This window comes from Nelumbo lutea, chromosome 3, assembly GCF_056320005.1.
Source record: "Nelumbo lutea isolate HS-2025 chromosome 3, American lotus-T2T, whole genome shotgun sequence".
Taxonomy (NCBI): domain Eukaryota; kingdom Viridiplantae; phylum Streptophyta; class Magnoliopsida; order Proteales; family Nelumbonaceae; genus Nelumbo; species Nelumbo lutea.
This window is the reverse complement of record NC_142686.1, coordinates 54,338,767-54,360,093: the sequence shown is the minus strand read 5'-3', so window position 1 is coordinate 54,360,093 and position 21,327 is coordinate 54,338,767. Positions and strand designations below refer to the sequence as shown.

The 21,327-nt window shown below is 39.6% G+C and overlaps 1 protein-coding gene across 6 annotated transcripts in view; it reads right to left on the bottom strand.

Annotated features, from left to right (window-relative positions):
* Window positions 1-21,327, bottom strand: part of LOC148865031 (rab GTPase-activating protein 22-like) — a 53,368-nt gene that overhangs the window by 16,440 nt on the left and 15,601 nt on the right. For 3 of the 6 annotated variants that reach the window (XM_088979768.1, XM_088979767.1, XM_088979765.1), the window contains exons 3-7: window positions 7,688-7,794; window positions 6,959-7,212; window positions 6,657-6,779; window positions 6,469-6,557; window positions 2,415-2,520 (exon numbers count right to left, since the gene is read on the bottom strand). In XM_088979768.1, coding sequence (XP_088835894.1) covers window positions 2,415-2,520; window positions 6,469-6,557; window positions 6,657-6,779; window positions 6,959-7,212; window positions 7,688-7,794 — 679 coding nt within the window. The remainder of the gene's footprint in view (window positions 1-2,414; window positions 2,521-6,468; window positions 6,558-6,656; window positions 6,780-6,958; window positions 7,213-7,687; window positions 7,795-21,327) is intronic. The other 3 variants (XM_088979769.1, XM_088979770.1, XM_088979766.1) reach the window with 1 other exon arrangement.

Below are 21,327 nucleotides of genomic sequence, written 5' to 3'. Positions count from 1 at the left end.
CTTTATTTTTAATAAAAATGTTTTATATTAAGAAGAATAAAGATGCATAACATTAGTTGAAGGGGGGGGGCTCTTTCCCTTCCCTTTCTTTTCTTTTCCTTTCTTTTCCTTTCCTTTCCTTTTTTTTTCTGTCTTTTTATATAAGATGTGCATGAGGCATACACCTCTAGCATGCCTCATGAAAAAGGCACATGAGGCGTACGCCTCTTGCACCTGAGGAGTACACCTCAGAGGTGTCAGCGCCTCTAGCATACGCCTCATGGCGTTTTGAGAGCGCCTCGCCTGGAGGCGCGTCTCCAAGCGTATGTCTCCCACGCCTTTTAAAACATTGAGCTGAATATAGGGCAATGGCCCATACCTGTGAGCTAGTCTGGTTGAAGCATCTTCTTCGAGAGATGAATATCACAATTTGTCAACCCATTAAATTGTTTTGTGACAACCAAGCTGCAACACATATTGCCTCTAATCCAGTGTTTCATGAAAGGACTAAACACATTGAAGTTGATTGCCATTTCGTGAGAGAGAGAGAGAGACAAGTGGAAAGATTGTTACTCCCTATGTTAAATTTGAAGACCAAGTAGCTGATATTTTTACTAAAAGTGTGGGTCGCTCAAGGATGGACTATAATTGTAACAAGATGGAACTTTATGATATATATGCTCCAGCTTGAGGGGGAGTGTTCGAATTGTTAGAAGTAGTTAACAGGGGCAGTATTGTCTTTTTCATGTTATTCTTTCTCTCTTATATCTGTTGTAACTTTCCTAAGGGTATTGTAGTCATTTCAGCCTTAGTAGAATGTTAATACAACCTGGGTCAACAGTAAGGAGAAGTGAATAGATTTCTCCTTTCTAGTCTTCCCTCTTTTCTTCTCTTTCCCTTCCCTTTCTCTTCATATATTCTCTTCTTTCTTCTATTCTTTTCTTCACTATTTTTTTTATTGAAGTTGGAACAAGTTTCATCAATTAAAATAATGTCATCAGCAAATAACATGCACCATTGGACCTCTTGCTAGATTACCCCATTTTTATTTTGATGGGTGTATAGGGGGGCTGATACTGGCATCAGCTTGAAGATTCATTTTTATGGGTGTACTCCTTTATCATTTCTCTATAGCTACTTGTTTTATCACTACAAAATGGAAAACGAAAATAAAAGAAGAATTGGATGACTATAAGAACCTCTTTTGATCCACAAATGCTGATGTTCCAAGCTTTTATTTTTACTGCACTTCGGATTTTCATGGATTTAGATGGCACTAGTTTTAGACTATCTCCAAAGCAGCCTTAATAATTGTGATGCCCATAGTTGTCAAGGCGACCCCTAGGCGACAAGGAGCCCTTTGAGGCTCGCCTCGCCTAATCGTCAAGCAATTTTGTACTATGTATTATAAAATACTTTTTTATTCTTTATTTTTTGACATTATAATTATAAAATAGGCATTATTAAACTAAAATATCCATTTTGTATGTTTATATACTAATTTGTTTTTATTATTTTTTTATTTGTTAGGATTTAATCAATACAAACATTGCTAAATGCTGTATTGAACCCTCAAAGACTTTAAAACCTGAACCAATAAGTAAGGAAGAACTTAAAATTTTGTCTAATCAACACATTTTCTATACTTTAACATGAACTCTATACTTTTCTTATGAAAATTATGAATAGTTATTAAGGAAATATGGCTATGGTACCTAGGTCTATGTTCTTTATATAAAATCCATTGCCTAGGCGACTAGGTGACAAGGCGCCCCCCCCTAATGCCCAGCCTCGCCTTGGCGCCTTGAAAACTATGGTGATGCCAATTTCAAAAATGCATATCCTTTCTTTTTTAAAAACAAAAAGGTTTCAGGAACATCACATATTTCATTTTCTCAGATTTCCTGTATTTAAATGGGCCCTAAAATGTTATAATAAAATGATATCAAGAACACGAATATTTTAATTTGTGTGTCAGACATATGCCAGACAGATTCTAATGCAGACTAAGCACAAAACTCAAGGTATCCCTTAATGTGTTGCAAGGATTTATGTTTTTGTTGTATTTCTATCATTTCTGGACACATTTTTTATTATCAACTATAAGGATGTTTCAGGGTGTAGAGAGTTAAGCTTATGATGGGTTTTTTTTCTCAATTTCAACGCAACAGGATATGCTCCAAGTTTAGCAAAACAAGGAATTGAAATTCTTTATCTGATCAAAGAAAAAAATGAAAAAAAAAAAACAGAACACTCCCCAAGAATTTGAGAATATGTGTTCTCTGTAATCTCAGGCAAGTAAGCTTTTCCACAGTTAGGCCAACAGATGATGATGAAACATTAAAAACTAATATGAAGCTGCAACTGGTTGCAAAAGATAAAAAAAAAAAAAAAGAATTTCATTTTGGCTTCTATTAGGTTAGAAAAAGGCATACCAAGGTGTTGATGAAGCTTTGGATCAACCATCTTAATTATTGCTGCAAGTGCGTTCAGCTGTGATTGAACACCTATTGAACTTGCTGTAGCCTTGAAGTTTTCACGCTTTTCAGACAACAATTAACATGTGAGTCATGGTGAGTACAAGAGGCAGTGTCGAAATATAAGCCAACCAGATGGCACAGTGAACTCAACTAAAGAAGCTCCAACTAATTATGTATTAGTATCATTTCACCATAAGAGTTCAAAGTCAAAATAACAAATTTGAAACGATGGCATGCCACTAGAGAAATTTGTAAAAAATATCATTTAAAACCATAGAAAGGAGTTCTTATAACTTATAAGACCATATAGAATAAGGTTTATATGCCCAGCCAAGAAGTGAAGCGACAGAATAGAGAACCGGTGTATTTAACTCTGGAAGACAATGCTTTGAAATCTGGACTGGACTGGAAGAATTAATTATGGAAAGTCAGCCTGTAGCCCGAACAGTTTGAGTACGTATTATTGCAATTTCTCTTAACACCTGTTGAAAATCCTTCTTTATTAACTTTTATTATGGTTTTGTCTTCCTAAATGCATTTCCTTTTTTTATTTCATGATCATGATGGCCTGGCAACTTAAACTGAACCGATAAAAAATACAGTTTTTCCTATTATGTCGACAAGATGTTGACTAATGTTGACAGAATGTCAACTAATGTACATTAAAAATATAATATATTAGTATATTAAATTAATATAGATTATTCCATTAATATTTCTATTTAATATTTCAAATAAAATATTTATAAAAAAGAATTCACAAAATATAAAAACAAAAGAATAAATTAATTACTTTATAATATAAAACATAAAATATTTTTCAAGTAATAAAATATTAACTAGTTAGTACTTTTTAAAATATTTATTAAAATCAGAAAATGTTTATTAAATTTTATAATAAACCACATTCTACATTTAATATAAAAAATAGAATAAACTTAATAAATTTTATACTAAATCATAATTTATTATAAATTTAGTATTAAAAATCATAATAAATTCATTAAGTTTTATAAGAAATCAGAATTTATCATAATCTTAATACTACAAAAAGGAGGATCAGTTCATTAAATTAATAATAAAACAAAATGTATTATAACTTTAATATTTAAAAAATCAGAATAAATGTATTTCTATTTACTAGTGTGAAATAAATATATTAGAATTTATAATAAATCAGAACTAAAAATAAGAAAAGAAAATATCAGATAACCTTGTAAAAACATCAAAATGCATAATAAATCAGTAAATCGTCATTTACTAATTTGTTATTGATCTTAGTTTCTTAGCTTTATATAATGGTTGGGAATAAGATAATAGTCTAGAAATATGTATTAATGCTTCTTTTATCATTTTACAAAATATCTTTGCATATTTCCACATATTTCATAATATTTCCACCATGTCTCTAATTTTTACAATATTTCCCCTCGACATTTCCGACATATGTCCTATATTTTGGTAAGCGACATTTCCATCGACATCAACATTTTAAACCTTGATCACAGATCTTCCATAAAAAAGCCATCTGAGTGAGCCTTGCACAGGGAAGCAATTGAATAAAACACTTCTGGCCTCCACAAATGAAAAGGGAGACCTAGCAATCGAACCATTAATCTGTCTTCCATGCTGAACTTTTGGAAATTAGAGGTGGGAGACCACCTAGAAACACTTACTGTACCTGAAGCCAGCTTAACACAAATAGCATCAATCCCAGCCTCCAACACTACTAGCTCCAATAGGGCTTTACAGTCCTCAAAGGGAGTAAGAATAATGGTGCTGCTCCACTTCAATTCTTTTAATAACTCCTCACCAACCTTCTTCTAGTCCCTCAGTGGTACTAAGGTAGCCAGTATTAGCTTTTTTTTTTATGAATGCCAGTATTAGCTTCTTTTCCCATTCCTTCTTGGAGGCAAGACAAACTATTCTAACATTATTTGTAGCTTGACCCACAGTCACCACTCCAATAGTCTTCTTGAGAGGCCACTGCTCCATCTTTGTCAAGCCTGTATTTTTTCTCTTGTTTTTCCATACAAATCTCTTGGTACCTTGCAATCCATCCACCAAGCAAGCATATTCATTCAAAATGCTTGACACTCATTTCTATCCAGTCACCAGCTTTCCTTTAGGGAAACACACCATTTGTTTTTTCCTACCTCCAAAAAATTCCACCAGTACCAGAAATCTACCCTTAGTGTTCTCTCTTCTCTCTGCCACATTCCTCCTATCACCTTCCTCTGTAGACCCCATGCGTTCCAGCTTCCAATTCTTTTGTATAGGTTCCTCACAAAGGCCTTGAACCAGCTGGAAACCTTTTCCCCTATCAAAATCACCATAGCCTTCTTCATCTCCCTAATCTTCAGTGCTGGTTTTCCTTTCACCCTAAAGCTCTCGAACGGGATCTGTTTGCTTCAATTTTCACTAGTCTTCTCCCAGCAGCAATCTGCACAAACTTACCTCCAACATCCTCACTGGTCTTTTCCATGGCTCCTTCCTTCCTTCATGCCAAAAGCTCAAAAATATCTCCCAACAACAATGCCCAATTAGTTTAGCTTTTCCTGAATCTTGAATGCAATCCTCTCTACTTCTATTGGTCAGTTTCTATGTTTTCTTCACTTCCTTAATGATATCCAATTAATCAGATTTTCCTGAATCTTTAATGCAATCCTCTCTACTTCTCTTGGTGAGTTTCTTCATTTTCTTCACTTCTTTAATGGGCCCGATTCCAAATAATCGCATCTTCAATCTGGCAAAAATCTTCCACACTTGGACAAATAAAAACTCCAAACTTTCTGGACCACCTTCCTTGGCTGCAAGTTCTGGTACTGGCAGCTCTGCCTCGAAACTTTGAATTTGGCTGCCAATGAAATTCCTATGGGGTTACAATCTAGCCCTCCAATGAACTCCTGCCCTCCTTCCCCTGTTATGTGCTCCATCAACCTCTCTTCCTTCTTCCTTCTCTCGAACTCTTCAAAGGCCCTTCTGGCAAAAGCCTCACCACCCCAAAAAAACAAACCCAAAGCCTTGCCAATCTCCATCTCTCTCAACCAACATCCTTAAACCCCCTTTACCATCTTTCTCCCCCTCTGAAGTGTAAACTTGAATCATCTTCTTTCCCCAACTCCTTGAACTCTCCCTTTCCTCCACAGCTCCATTCCTCTCCAATTCCCCTCCTGAAGGACGTCCCTCAGACCTGATTTGGTTATCACGGCAAACCCCAGAAAAATTCTTAATGGTTGTGGCTCTCGCATTAACCCTCTTCTCTTAAATACTCTCTTGCATTTATTACTGGGACCAGCCCCAACAAATCCCTCTTTTAAATGCAAAAAAACCTGGGATTTATTCACTCCTCTAGGCCTCTTCACTACTGTTACCGACTCTTCGGCTGAACCTGCAACAGCTGTCTCCAACCTCCTACCCAAATCAACTCCAATCTTTCCAATGAAAACTTCTACTAAATGGCCACAAGCTCCAAGGTTGCAGTTGCATCATAGCTTCAAGCTTCATACAAGTTATTTTCAATTAATTTAATTCATGATATACAATATCAGTTCAATTTCAGTTCGTTTTTTAATAATATGTAATATTTTGTTCAACCTTAGTTTAGTTCACTAATGCTATTCAATATCCAATTCCAATCTGAATTCAATACAAATCTGATATAAGTTCGATTTGAATCCGAATGTTAATGAATCAAATTTGGATATAGTATATCTAATTCGATCCAATCAATCTGTTGCCTATTAATACAAACTAATATGCACTTACGCAATTTTGTGGATAAAAAATGAAAAAAGAAACTTGCAAATTTGTGAACTCACAATAAATGTAAAAACATTTTCTCCTGTATGAAATATGGATGCTTCAGAAAGTGAACTAAATGAAGCACCCATATTCACTGAAACAGAACCAATTCATGAACAAGGATTAAATAACCAGAATATGCATCAACAAGATGAATTCTTTTTTCCATCGATAATGTGAAACTGCTTGAGGAAAAACGTCCTACCATTCTTCGCATTACATGTTCAAAGCACCAAAAGGCATCTGCTTCATTTTCAAGAAGAACAACTGTAGGAGAGCACAGATCATTCATTCCTGTGTACGAAAGGAAATTTTCAAGTCCATAAGGAAATGTTGGTCAAATGCCATTTCAGTCCAACAATCAAATGACTGGAATATCAACACCTTACTCACCCTGACAGTAGCCAATTTCATTATCTATCCATGCGTACACAGCAAGGACATTCCAGAGTTTTGCAAGATTAGCTTCACTCTCATAGAATACAAGTGATCGATCTGTACGGACGACATCCAAACCTATATTCTCCAAAATTTATTAAACATCATGTCAATCACCATGGAAGTTGCTCAGCAACAATAACAACCATAAAGGCATCCAATACAACATAAGTTTGTTGCTTCCAATATGACCATATCTAATTATGAAAATCGAAAAGAGAACATAATCATTAGATCAAGGGTATAACATTGTATACCAATTTGATGCAAAGTAAGCTTCCATTGAATCACTTTCTGTTCCAAATCAGTATCAACTGCATGCTCTTCATGCTTCAAAGAAGCATCAGGAGTGGACGTTGGCACAGTATTGTCTTCTTGTGTATCTCTATTATTTGAAGGATCACAGATAGGTCGACCATCTGTAGTGATGATAGGTGCCAAGATGATTGTCCCACTACCAATTGTCGGTTCCATCTTTTGACACTCAGACTTCCATGTTCCATACTGATACCTAACATGATCAGTGCAATGTATCGGTAAACATGAAAAAAAATATCAGTACAAACATGACTTGGTAGTAAAGGGTAATGTCATTATTTTTCTCATTAAAGAGAATATAAAGATTAATGTCTATCTTCATTCAACTCAAATTGCAGAAGGAAAAACCAACAAAGTTTGAGGAGAAAAATGGCAAATGATTTGGCTTAAACTTTACCTCATATATGAGGTGGTAGAAAACATGATCAAGAAATTGTTACTACAAACACAACTTAACAGTAGAGGCTAATACCATTCTTTTTCTCATTAAAGATAAGCTAGAGACTAGTATTTATTTTCATTCAACTCAATTTGCAGAAAGAAAAATCAACAAAGTTTGAGGAGAAATACAGTGAATGGTATGCATTGAACCTTACCTCATCTAAGAGGTAGCTTAAAACAGAAAAAAAGAACAAACAGATAATCAATTGAAATTAAAGAAGAATTACCACCTCCGGTGTTGCCTGAGCTGATTCCGTTCATTGAAGGTGCTATTGGGATCAAAGCCACCCAAAAGGAACTCCCAGACTACCCCTTTTATTGATGGATGGACTCCCTGATATGAATGGCAAATAACTTATTTACTCTCTTAACTTAGGGACTGTTTGATAACAGTGGAAGTGGCTGAACTGAAATTACTTATTGCTTTGTCTTTTGGTGGATAAAATAATTAAATAATAATATTCAAGGATATAGTAATCAACACAATTTCAGCTTCATCAATTAAGAAGCTCACAACCTCCTTAATAACTTATTAACCATAAGACAAAGCAATAATTCATTCAGTTCAGCTATTTTAGTTGCTACCAAAGAGCCCCTGGTAAAACCAAAAAATATTATCAAAACATGCATAAGTACAACATATAGTATCCATGAATATGTTAACTGACTTGTTTGATTAATTCAGCAATGTTGATGATAAGATAATAGAATAACAGAAAGAGAAAAAGAAAGATAGAAGAGAAGAAAGATTAATTGGGAGAGTGAAAAAATTGCGAGGCATGTAGCTTTCCTCTTCTATTTACATTATATTACAAAGTAAATAACCAGAATACCCCTGGTTGTGTACCCCCATATAACCACATATATTTCAAAACTCCCCCTCAAGCTGATCAAAGGTATTGATCATGCCCAGTTTGCCTAAACTATGGTCCAACTTGGATTTGGAACACTTAGGTGAACATATCAGCCAATTGTATACCAGATTTGACAAATGGAAGACAGACTTCACCATAGAGATCTCTTTCTCATATAAAGTGGTGATTGGCTTTGTTAGTGTCGACTGTATAGGGATAGTTTAGTCTTTCTATTTATGTTTAAGCTGATGTGTAATGTTTATGTTAAAGTGATGTGTCCCATACTTAAGTAGGGACATAATAGTTCTTGACAGTGTAGCCGGCCAGAGATAGGTGAAAGAGGAGAGAAGAGAAGAGAAGAGAAGAGAAGAGAAGAGAGGAGAAAAGAGAGGGTTTGCAATGCAACAGTGCTGGCGGCGCCAGTGTTTATTTAATATATATAGGGCGACAGAAATAACAAGGGAAAAGACCCTTGTGCCCCTGAGTACAATAACAGACATAACAGAAATAAAAAACGAAATAAAAAACACTTTAATTGGACAAACAGGCCCTAACAACTGCAACTAAGTTATTCTAACATTATTCCAACACTCCCCCTCAAGTTGGAGCATAGATGTCAATCATGCCCAACTTGTCACACAAATCTTTGTGCCGCACATGATGAATATCTTTGGTGAAGATATCTGCAAGTTGCTCTTCCGAGTTGACATATGGTGTGCACACTTCTCCACTTTCAAATTTCTCTCTGATAAAATGCTTATCCACATGATTTCCGCAACCCCATGAGCCATCGCTCTATACTTTGCTTCAGCACTGGATCTAGCCACCACACTTTGGTTTTTGCTTCTCCATGTGACAAGGTTTCCTCCTACAAAGGCACAATAACCACTGGTGGACTTTCGGTCATTGACTGCTCCTGCCCAATCTGCATCAGTATATACTTCCACTTTTAAGTGACTATGTTTCTGGAACAACAAACCAGCTCCAGGAAACTTCTTGAGATATCTCAAGATCCTCTCTGCAGCCTCAAAGTGAGTTGTCATCGGGTTGTGCATGAATTGACTAAGGACACCCACTGCATAGGCAATATTAGGCCTGGTCATAGACAAATACAGAAGTCTCCCCACGAGTCTCTGGAACATCTTTACATCTTTCAAAAACTCTCCCTGTTTGTCTCCCATATGGTGATTAGGTTCAATAGGTGAATCAGATGGTTTTACCCCCAACTTGCATGTATCTTCTAGTAGATCTAGTACATACTTCCGTTGGGAAATAAAGATGCCCTTGTGAGAGCGGGCAACTTCAATTCCAATGAAGTATCGTAAGGGGCCTAGATCCTTCACCTCAAATTTAGTGGCTAAGAATTTTTTTAGTCTCTGGATTTCAGCCTCCCAATCTCCTGTGATCACTATGTCATCCACATACACAATAAGAGCTGCAATTTTACCTTCACCTCTTTTTACAAACAAGGTATGATCTAACTGGCATTGTTTGAATCCCATTTGTTGGACTGCTACATGAAACTTACTAAACCAAGCCCAAGGTGATTGTTTCAATCCATATAGGGACTTTTTCAACCTGCACACCTTTTGTTCACTGCCTCTGGCACAGAACCCTGGGGGTTGGGTCATGTACACCTCCTCTTCCAAGTCACCATTCAGGAAGGCATTCTTGATGTCCAATTGGTGAAGATCCCAGTCAAGATTTGCTGCCAAGGAAAGGAGAATCCGGATGGAGTTCATCTTCGCTACAGGGGCAAAAGTCTCTGCATAGTCCACTCCATATACCTGTGTGAAGCCTTTTGCTACCAGTCTAGCCTTGTACCTTTCAACAGTTCCATTAGCTTTGTGTTTCACTATGAACACCCACTTGCACCCCACTGGTTCCTTCCCTTCAGGAAGATCTACCAACTCCCACATACCATTTTTATGTAAGGCATCAATTTCTTCCTGCATTGCATCTGTCCATTCAGGTTTTGACAAAGCTTCTGCCACGGTCTTAGGGATGGGAACACTATCCACAGAGGAGAGGAAGGCACGGTACGAGGGTGAAACATGCTCATAGGACACAAAGTTAGAGATAGGATGATTAGTGGTACAAGATCTAACACACTTTCTCTTAGCAATAGGAATATTAAGATCATTGGGGACATGTGAATCAACATTTAAAGGAGCAATGGGAGCAAGTGTACCTGGCTGATGAGACGGATCTGCCTCGGGTGAATCCGATGATGTTGGTTGCATAGTGTCCAGCTCCACGGCTCTTATGACGACGATGGAAAACCTTGAACGGAGGAGGATCGGGTAAAGGAGGTAGTTGAATCTGAGTCATCGCCTGTTTCTCCTCAACCCTACTCTCCCCCTGAGGAGAAACCGAGAAGAACGGTTGACTCTCAAAGAATGAGACATCAATGGAAACATAGTACTTGCGGGCAATGGGATCATAGCAACGATACCGCTTTTGAGATGAGGGGTAACCAAGAAAAACACAAGGAATAGCCCGAGGGTCAAGTTTACCACGAGTAGGTGATAGGTTGTGGACAAAACAACGACACCCAAAAACACGCATCGGAATGGTGGACAGCGGGGCTGTAGGGAACAGGAGCTGATGTGGGGCCTTATACTCTAGTAGCCGAGAGGGCATGCGATTGATGATATATGTCGCACACAATACTGCATCCATCCAGAATTGTTTTGGCACATTCATATGAATCAGCAAGACACGAGCAACTTCGAGTAGATGACGATTTTTTCGTTCAGCCACACCATTTTGTTGGGGTGTCCTGGCACAAGAGCTTCGCTGAAGTGACCCACTCGAATTAAAAAACTTCGTGAGATCACTATGGAAATATTCCTTTGCATTGTCCGACTGGAAAATATGAATTTCCGTTTGGAACTGAGTGAACACCATGCGTTGGAAATCTTTCACAATTTGTGGCACTTCATCTCGAGATCGCATAGGATAAACCCAAGTGTATCGAGAATAATCATCAATCAGCGTAACAAAATACTTATAGCCAGCCGCAGTAGGTAGAGTAACAGAGCCCCAAACATCAGAATAAACAATATGAAAGGGAAATTCAGATCTTTTATTTCTTAAAGGTAAAGAGCTTCTACAATGCTTACTCAACTGACAAGTTTGACACTGTAACTGACTCACTGACAAGGACTCAAACAACTTTGGGAACATAACTTTTAACAACTCAAAAGAAAGATGACCTAAACGACTATGCCATAAATAGGTCTGACTCTCACTCAACGAACTTGTGGACTCAGTCGCCACTAGACCAGCATTATTCTCCAACACGTAGAGACCATCCACCATGCTTCCTCTACCAATCGTCTTCCCCGAGGTCAAATCCTGAAACACACATGAAGACGGAAAAAAGGTGGCTGAGCAGTTCAAAGAGTGAGTAATACTACTAATGGACAACAAATTAATAGGTAATTTCGGAACATGCAGGACATTTGGAAGAGTAAGGCCAAGTGGGAGAGATATGGTGCCTCGGCCAGCTATGGTAGAAAAAGAACCATCAGCCAGTCTTACCTTATCTCTCCCAGAGAGAAGGTTATATGTCTGGAACAAATTTGACTTACCGGTCATGTGATTTGGGGCTCCAGAGTCAATAATCCAAGGTGAATCAATAGTATGAGATGACACATGGAAGGTTGTGGCATTACCTGATGTAGACGCAAATGAGGTAGGAGTAGGCCCAAAATCCACCTGGCGGAGAGTCCTACCATACAATTCCAAATGTTCACGGAAGGAATTGATAATATCTTCCTTAGGGTCAGAACCGGGATGTCTCTCCTGAGTTACGGAAGGACTAGTCTCTGTCGATGCCAGATTAGCTGAGTTATACCTTCTTTGATTCTGCTGGCCTGGTTTCTTGCTCTGATCCGGTGCTGACTTCTTACCCAAATCCTGTGCCCATTTAGGTTTTCCATGAAGATCCCAGCATGTATCTTTAGTGTGTCATGTCTTCTGGCAGTGAGTGCACCAAAGCTTGCTTTTATCTTCTGTTTTTTCTGAGTGTCACCCCTTTTAAAACCACCTCCGACATTTGTATCTGAATTTCCCCGGACCGCTAGGGCAACTGACTCCCCTTCTACACCATTCATCACACTTCTTCTGCTTTCTTCTGACTGCACCAAGGCATACACCTCCTGGACTGATGGCAAGTCTTTACTACCCAAGATCTGTACCCTGATGGACTCATATGACTGATTCAACCCTAGGAGAAAGGCAAACACGCGTTGCTGTGATACAAGTGACTTATAGGCTTTTGCATCTTCATCACACTTCCAATTCACATTCTGATGGTGATCAAGTTCTTTCCATATTGATGTCAAATCAGAATAGTACATCGAGAGACTCCGCTTGTAGTTGATATATCTTGGCATAGTGTCTCTGCTCTGAATAGGTGGACTTCGCTTGTTCCCATATCTCACAAGCAGTTTCAGCCCACATAAAGGTCTTCCTTACTTGTGGCAGCATTGAAACCAAGAGCCAAGACATCACCATACTGTTCTCTTGGTCCCACCTATCATGCTCAGCACTTCCATATTTCGGTTCCTTTACTCTCCCATTGATGTATCCTATTCGCCCCCTAGCAGTGATGTAGAGTTTTATCCCCCTAGACCACTCAAGGTAATTCAGACCATCAAAGGGAATGACAGCCATGGGAAAGCTCATATCCATTCCCCCACTCACTCCATTGTGGCTCCCTGAGATTTCTGAAGTAGCAGAATTCTCAGTTGACATGGTCAAGCAGTTACTCAGTCCCACACACCAGATTTAGGACCCCTCCTTACTCCACAAAGCAATGTTCCACACAGTTCACACCCACACACTAAGGTTTACCAACCAGATTGTGCACAAACAGTACCAAATTCTAGACAAAACTGAGGTAATATTCGGCAGTTTCAGACCTGCCTATCAGAATTCTAGAATGGCTAACAGCCACTAACCAGCAGGAGAGATCCTTCTTGCTTATAGTCAACTCAAACCATTGAGAAGACAAGTCAGCATTGACCTACAGTTGTCTTAACACACCAACAGGATCACACGATCCAAGACAACTAGGGTTACACAAGTTCGATAGCATTCAGCCGCCCCAGATTCATAGGGTTTTCACTCGGCCCATGATCAAGGAGAGTAAAGAGGAGAAAAATAGAGGGAGAACTGTACCAGTCGTAGCTATTCTGTAGTCCAGAATCAGATTTCCTTTCTGCTAGTCTGTTCGACCTATTCTTTGGGTTGATCGATCTTCTCTTGACAGTAGGGTTGATCGGTCTGCTCTCTTTTAATCAGTATTCCTGCTCTGATACCATCTTGACAGTGTAGCCGACCAGAGATAGGTGAAAGAGGAGAGAAGAGAAGAGAAGAGAGGAGAAAAGAGAGGGTTTGCAATGCAACAGTGCTGGCGGCGCCAGTGTTTATTTAATATATATAGGGAGACAGAAATAACAAGGAAAAAGACCCTTGTGCCCCTGAGTACAATAACAGACATAACAGAAATAAAAAACACTTTAATTGGACAAACAGGCCCTAACAACTGCAACTAAGTTATTCTAACATTATTCCAACAATAGTCTTTTCTTTATTTAATAGAAACATATAAATATAACCTGGCTGACTAGAGAGTAACTTTTCCCTCATGTGAACCAGTTTTCTCCTTCTCCTTCATTCTCTTCTCTTCTTCTCTCTTCTATCTCTTCTAATCTTCTTCTAATACTATTTCTAACAGAATTCTAGTGCAGGTGTGAACTTTATCATGGTATCAGAGCCACTGTGACAAAATCAGATCTACCCAGAATTCTGTTCTATCGTCATTCAGCCTAGGGTTCTATAGTTTTCTTCATCATCCGTTGGGAGTGATCGCCCTTTCCCTTTGGAGGTTTTCATGCCTCCTGTCAGTGGTTTAGTGGGCGTTTGTGATGGTTTGTAGGAAGCCCTCTAATCGATGGTACGAAGGGGGCTGTTTCAGGTGGTGCAGTGGACAGTCGAGTGTCAGGTTGGTTTTTGGTGATCAAATAGGTGGGCTATATGTGTGTTTCAGTGTGAATCGAGTGGTTGGTGAGTTGCTAGTGCTATGGTGTGTATTCAAGTAGTTGTGTGGTAGTTTTGTGGTGCTGAAAGTGAAGAAATCAGCAACGGGTATTGCTGAAAATTGTGACTATAGGTGGTGAAAAGTGATTTAGAAGTTTGATATACGAGAAAAAAAAAGAGGAATTCAGATATGGGAGACGGTAGTGAACACAAATCTAGTGTTATGGTTCCCACCAACTACCTGAATGTTTAGGTGACTTCTATCAAGTTGAATGGGGAGAATTATGTGCCTTGGCCGAAATCTATAGAGAATTTTCTTAGAGCTAAGAAGAAAGTGAAACATGTAAGAGAAGAAAAATCTCTAGCTGACTCTCAAGAGTATAGTGATTGGGAACAAGAAGATGCACAGATCATGACCTAGTTATGGAATAGTATGGAACCCAAGATCAGTGTGAATTTCATGTTCCTAGATACAACCAAAGAGAATTGGGACCATGCCAAGAAATTGTACTCGAGACACGACGATACTACTAGAGTGTATCAGCTTTATCAGGAGTACTTTAATCTGCAACAAGGTAATCAGAGTCTTGAAGAATACTATGTTAGCATGAAAAACCTTCGTAATGAGTTGAATGTTGTAGAGAAGATGGGCCGAATGGCCCATAGACTGTCATTTCATGTTATGTTATGTTTCTCTCTGTTGTGGGCCTTATTCTGGGCCCATACTCTGTAATATTCTGTTTTTTGTATTTTCCTGCTCACTCAAGGGCCTCTCTGTAATTTGTCAAAGATTAACTTATTAATAAGATGTTTAAAGTGTTAGAGAGTGGTTATGTTCGAACCTCTTACTCTCTAACACTCATTGCCGCCAGCTCTCTCTTCTCTTCCTCTCTTGTTTGTTCATTTTCTGGTTTGCATCTAATCTCAAACAGTTCCATACATCAAGTGGACTGTTTTTCAACTTGGTATCAGAGCGGGCCATTGCTTGGCGTGTCCCTCATGTGGTTCTAGTTCAGCCAACTACATGAGGAGGTTCTAGGGCTGAAAGTTTACAGTCATCCGCCTGGTTCTTGGAGGTCATTGGAGGGTGCCCAAGTTTCTATACACTTGGAGAAGGGTTCGGTGACCAGGAAGAATCAGAGAGCAAGTTGTTTGGCCTGATTTGAAATCAGAGAAAAGGACTTTCGAAGTTATCTCAGAGAACAAGTGTTCGGCCTGGTTTATAGTACAAACCAGAGACTCTCTTGCTGTAAGTCTTTTCTCAGTCCTTTGCTGAGTTATTTTTTGTTGTTTGGGAGGACTATTAAAGCATTCAAAGCCCACAACATTCGGCCCACTGTTGCTGGACTGTTTTTTCTGGGTTGTTTTGGAAGTGCTATTCGGCTGATTATTGGACTGCCGAGCTGCTGAAACTGATCTAAAACTAAGTGGCACTAGTCTCATCTTCATCCCAGCCTCTTCTTGGACCTATACTGAACACCTTGAAGTGGTTTCTTCTAGTTAACAGTAGGCTGTTAACTACTGCACACTAAGTGTTCGACAAAAGGTCTCTTAAGAACTGTGGCCCTGTTTTCTTCTCTTTGGGACAACGGCTGTTGAGAACCTGAAATACCTTGTGATTGGAGGTTTGTTGGGTGTCCTTTAAAGGGTGAAACAGTAAAGAAAAAAACTACCACCGAACTGGACTGTCACAGTTATCAAGTCTGAACTGATTCTGTGAGCTAGTTGTTGTTGCCTATTCAGCTCAAACTAAACTCATCAAGACCCCAGTACCTTGAGAAACCTTTTAAAAATCCTAATTGGAGCCTTTACATGATGGTTTTCTCAAGTCTTGAAAACAAGAATGCTGCTGAATATGGACAGATTTTGGGAACCCCAACTGATTCTATGCTGGCTGTAACTACAGTTAAGCTTGATGGGACCAACTACTTGGCTTGGTCACAATCAGTGAAAATCCACATTTGTAGCAAAGGAAAATGGGGTTTTATTTCTGGGAGCAAGAAAGCTCCTCCAGAGGATGATCCATCTTATGAGAGATGGGTACAAGAAAACTACACAGTGATTGGGTGGCTTGTGAACTCAATGCAGCCACAGATTAGTCAGCATTATCTGTGGATGAACTCGGCTAAAGAAATCTGGGATAGTGTTGCAGAAACTTACTCCCAGAAGTTGAATGTTGCCAAAGCTTACAAACTGAGAAGTAATGTGAAGAATCTAAGACAGGGGGAGAAGTCACTTGCAGCATACTTCTCAGCCCTAAAATCTATATGGCAAGAGATTGATTTGATAGAGGCCGTGACATGGGATACCCCTAAGGATGCTGAAACATATAGGAAATTGGTTGAAAGGAATAGGGTCTTTGAGTTCTTGACAGGGCTGAATTCTGAATATGACATTACAAAGCAAAACATCTTGTCCAAGGAAGATGTTTCATTGTCTCAAGCATATGCTTTGGTCAGCAGTGAAGAAAGTAGGAGGCAAGTGCAGGTTCAAGGGGTCAGTATCAATGATCATTTTGCAAATATGGGAATCAAACCCAAAGGGGTTATAGGAGCTCCCAGTGGCACAGGAAAGAAGGAGGTGGTGTGTGAATATTGCAAGAAGCCGAAACACACTAAGGACAAGTGCTGGAAATTGCATCCCAGTCTTGTCCCTATCCGATTCCAGAAGAAGAATGACAGTAGAAAGACAGGAAGTGCACATACAGCCACAAGTACAGATACAGAGTTTGAATCTGCAAGTGCACAATTGGCAGCCATGAAAGCTGAATATGAGAAGTTTGGAAGGATGATCAGCCAGCTTGAAGGTGTAACTTCATCATCCAACCCTTCTGGAAGTCCAGCCACCACTGCATTTGCTCACTCAGGTATAAGGGCTTCTGCTAACCATGCATCTACCTCAGGTAATCCCAAGACCCCTTGGATCATTGACTTAGGTGCTTCTGATCACATGACCAACCTTTCCACTTTGTTTGTGTCATATGATTTGCTTCCTGGTCGTGACAAAATCACCTTAGCTGATGGTTCTCTTGCCCCTATTTCTGGCAAGGGAACTGTCAAGCCTACAGACTCTTTACTCTTATCTTCCACTCTTCATGTACCTAAGTTAAATACCAACTTGTTATCTGTAAGTAGCTTGACCAAGTCATTGAATTGTTGTGTAACATTTTTCCCTTCTCACTGTGTGTTTCAGGACCTGAAGTCTCGGAAGGTGATTAGGAGTGGCCATGAAGCGAATGGAATATACTTGCTCGACACCCCTGACCAATGCTTTGATCATCCCAAGAATGTTGCTTTTGGTTCTACTTCTTCAGAGTCTGTCAGTCAAATTATGTTGAGTCATTGTCGGTTGGGTCATTTACCTTTTTCTACTTTAAGTCATTTGCTTCCCAAACTGTTTAAGGGAGTCAGTGTGTCCAGTCTCAATTGTGAGTCATGTCAGTTGTCAAAGCATTGTAGAAAAAATTACCCTATGAGCAATAAAAGATCCTCTTTTCTTTTTCATATTGTACACTCTGATGTGTGGGGGCCTTACCACTTATCCTCTATGGGGGGCTACAAATACTTTATCCTGTTTATTGATGACTTTTCTAGATTCACTTGGATATACTTAATGAAATCCCGAGACGAAGTCCCGAGACTTGTGAGGCAATTTTATGAGCTTGTTTTAACTCAATTTGGTACCAGAATTAAGGTTTTCAGATCTGACAATGCAAAAGAGTATTTTGAGAAGAGCTTATCGTTGTATCTCTCTGAACAAAATGGAGTTGCTGAGAGGAAAAATAGACATATTGTTGAAGTTGCAAGGAGCCTTTTATTTGCCTCACATGTTCCCACAAGATTTTGGGGTGATGCTGTACTTACTGCTACCTATCTCATAAACCGTATGCCATCCAGGGTTTTAGGGTTTAAATCCCCCTTCAGTCTTCTTCATCCAAATAACGATCTCTTCCCAATTCCTCTTCGTGTGTTTGGTTGTACCTGTTATGTTCACATTCCAAGTGTGCAGAGACACAAGTTTGAACCAAAAGCCCACAAATGCATCTTCCTTGGTTACTCCCCCACACAAAAGGGTTATTGTTGTTTTGATCCAAAGACTGGCACCAGACATGTCTCTATGGATGTTACCTTTGATGAACTTTCTCCTTTTTATGGTTCCTCTCAGGAAGGACATTGTCAACAGGGGGAGAGTCTGTCACAAGTTTTTGCTCTTCCCCTTCCTGTCCCAGTTCAGTCTCTTGACAAATCTGTATCCTCACAAAATGAATCAAAGGAGGATCAACCACTTCATTCCTCTTGTCCTAGTGCTCCTATTTCTTTACCTCCTAGTCCTACCCATAATCCCAAAGTGTATCAAAGGCAGAGATCCAGGAATGAGCAAGTGGTTTCCCTTACAACAGATGAGGCTCATACCCTCCCAATCACGGATGAGATAACAGGTATTGCTTCAGCTCCCTTGGAATCCTCCTTCCCAGATCTTGATGTCCCCATTGCTGTTAGGAAAGGAAAGCGGAAGTGTACTGCACACTGCATTTCCAAATACCTTTCTTATGACCTACTTTCCCCTTCATATTGTGCCTACCTCTCTTCAGTTGCTTCTAACCCCATTCCTAGGTCTGTATCAGAAGCTCTTGGGATTCCAGAATGGAGAGATGCCATGCAGACTGAAATGGATGCTCTACATGAAAATGGTACTTGGGAGGTGGTGGATTTGCCTGAAAGGAATGATCCAGTTGGATGCAAGTGGGTTTTTACCATTAAATACAGGGCAGATGGGACTATTGAGAGGTACAAGGCCAGACTTGTTGCAAAGGGCTACACACAGACATATGGGATTGACTATCTGGAGACTTTTGCCCCTGTTGCTAAGATGACATCTGTGAGGGTTCTTTTATCTCTGGCAGCTCACTTTGATTGGCCTCTCTATCAGTTAGATGTAAAGAATGCATTTCTGAATGGTGACTTACATGAGGAGGTCTACATGTGTCTTCCTCCAGGAATGTATGGGAAAGATATGCAAGGCAAGGTATGTAAACTGAAGAAATCTCTTTATGGCCTCAAACAATCTCCTAGAGCCTGGTTTGAGAGATTTAGAGCTGCACTTGTTAAATTCGGCTATGTTCAGACACAGTCAGATCATACTCTTTTTGTGTAGAAAGGTGGGTCTCTAGCAGTGTATCTCATTGTGTATGTTGATGACATTATAGTGACTGGTGATGATGCCTCAGGCATTCTGGGCCTTAAGTCTTTCCTCCATACAGAATTTGAGATTAAGGATCTAGGGGAGTTGAGATATTTCCTTGGCATAGAAGTTGCCAGATCCAGGGATGGGATTCTTATTTCTCAGAGGAAATATGTCCTTGATTTGTTGTCTGAAACTGGAAAATTGGGTGCAAGACCAGCTGCAACTCCTATTGGTATGAGTCACAAACTTTCAGCTTCGGATGGAACTTTGTTGGAAGACAAAGGGGTCTTTCAGAGACTTCTTGGGAAGCTTTTGTACCTGTGCATGACTAGGCCAAATATTGCGTATGCTGTCAGTTGCATTAGCCAGTTCATGCATGCTCCTAGAGATACCCATATGGCAGCAGCAGAACGGATTTTATGCTATCTGAAAGGCTCTCCAGTAAAAGGAATTCTATTTGCCAAACATGGTCATCTGAAACTTGAAGCCTATACTGATGCTGATTGGGCTGGAAATATTGATGATAGAAGATCTACTTCAGGGTATTGCAGTCTGGTGGCTGGTAATGTTGTCTCTTGGAGGAGTAAGAAACAAACAGTTGTGGCTCGATCCTCCGCAGAAGCAGAATATAGAGCCATGGCACATGGAGTCTCGGAATTGTTGTGGCTAAGGTCCTTAATGGAAGAACTTGGGGTAGATCATGACAAACCCATGATGTTGTACTGTGATAATCAGGCTGCCATCAACATTGCTCACAACCCGGTACAACATGATAGAACCAAACATATTGAGGTTGATAGACACTTTATTTGTGAAAGAGTCTCCTCCGGTGAAGCGTGTCTTCCATTCATTACTTCTGAAGGACAATTGGCAGATTTTCTCACCAAGGGCATTTCCAAGGCAAGGCTTCAACATGACACTGGCAAGCTGGGCATGATTAACATCTATGCTCAGCTTGAGGGGGAGTGTAGAGAAGATGGGCCGAATGGCCCATAGACTGTCATTTCATGTTATGTTATGTTTCTCTCTGTTGTGGGCCTTATTCTGGGCCCATACTCTGTAATATTCTGTTTTTTGTATTTTCCTACTCACTCAAGGGCCTCTCTGTAATTTGTCAAAGATTAACTTATTAATAAGATGTTTAGAGTGTTAGAGAGTGGTTATGTTCGAACCTCTTACTCTCTAACACTCATTGCCGCCAGCTCTCTCTTCTCTTCCTCTCTTGTTTGTTCATTTTCTGGTTTGCATCTAATCTCAAACAGTTCCATACATCAAGTGGGTTGTTTTTCAACTAATGTGTACCATCCCCTCACTTCTGATGTTAAGATTCAGCAACAACAAAGAGAACAACTATATGTGACCAGAATTTTAGTAGGGCTGAAATCTGAATATGAACCAATGAGAGCACAGATACTAGAAGGGTCAGCTCTTCTGTCTCTAGAAGAGGTGTTTGCCCGTCTTCGAAGGATTTTTGTTGGGCCCATAGAGAACTCTAATATCTCTAGCAGGTCTGCCTTTGCAGTGACGAGAGGGAGAGGCCGTGGTGTTAGAGGTGGAGCTCAAGGAGTTCAGCCCGGTCGTAGTGGTAGCAGTGGATCCATGTATAGTCATAGTGGTGGTGGTGGAGCCATGTATAGTCGTGGTGGACATGTTGGAGGTCGAGATTCAGGGAGAGCCCATGGTAGAGGATGTAGTAATGGTCCGAGGAGGTGTACCCATTGTGGTATGGAAGGGCACACCATTAACTTTTGTTATGATTTGCACGGCCCACCTTCAAC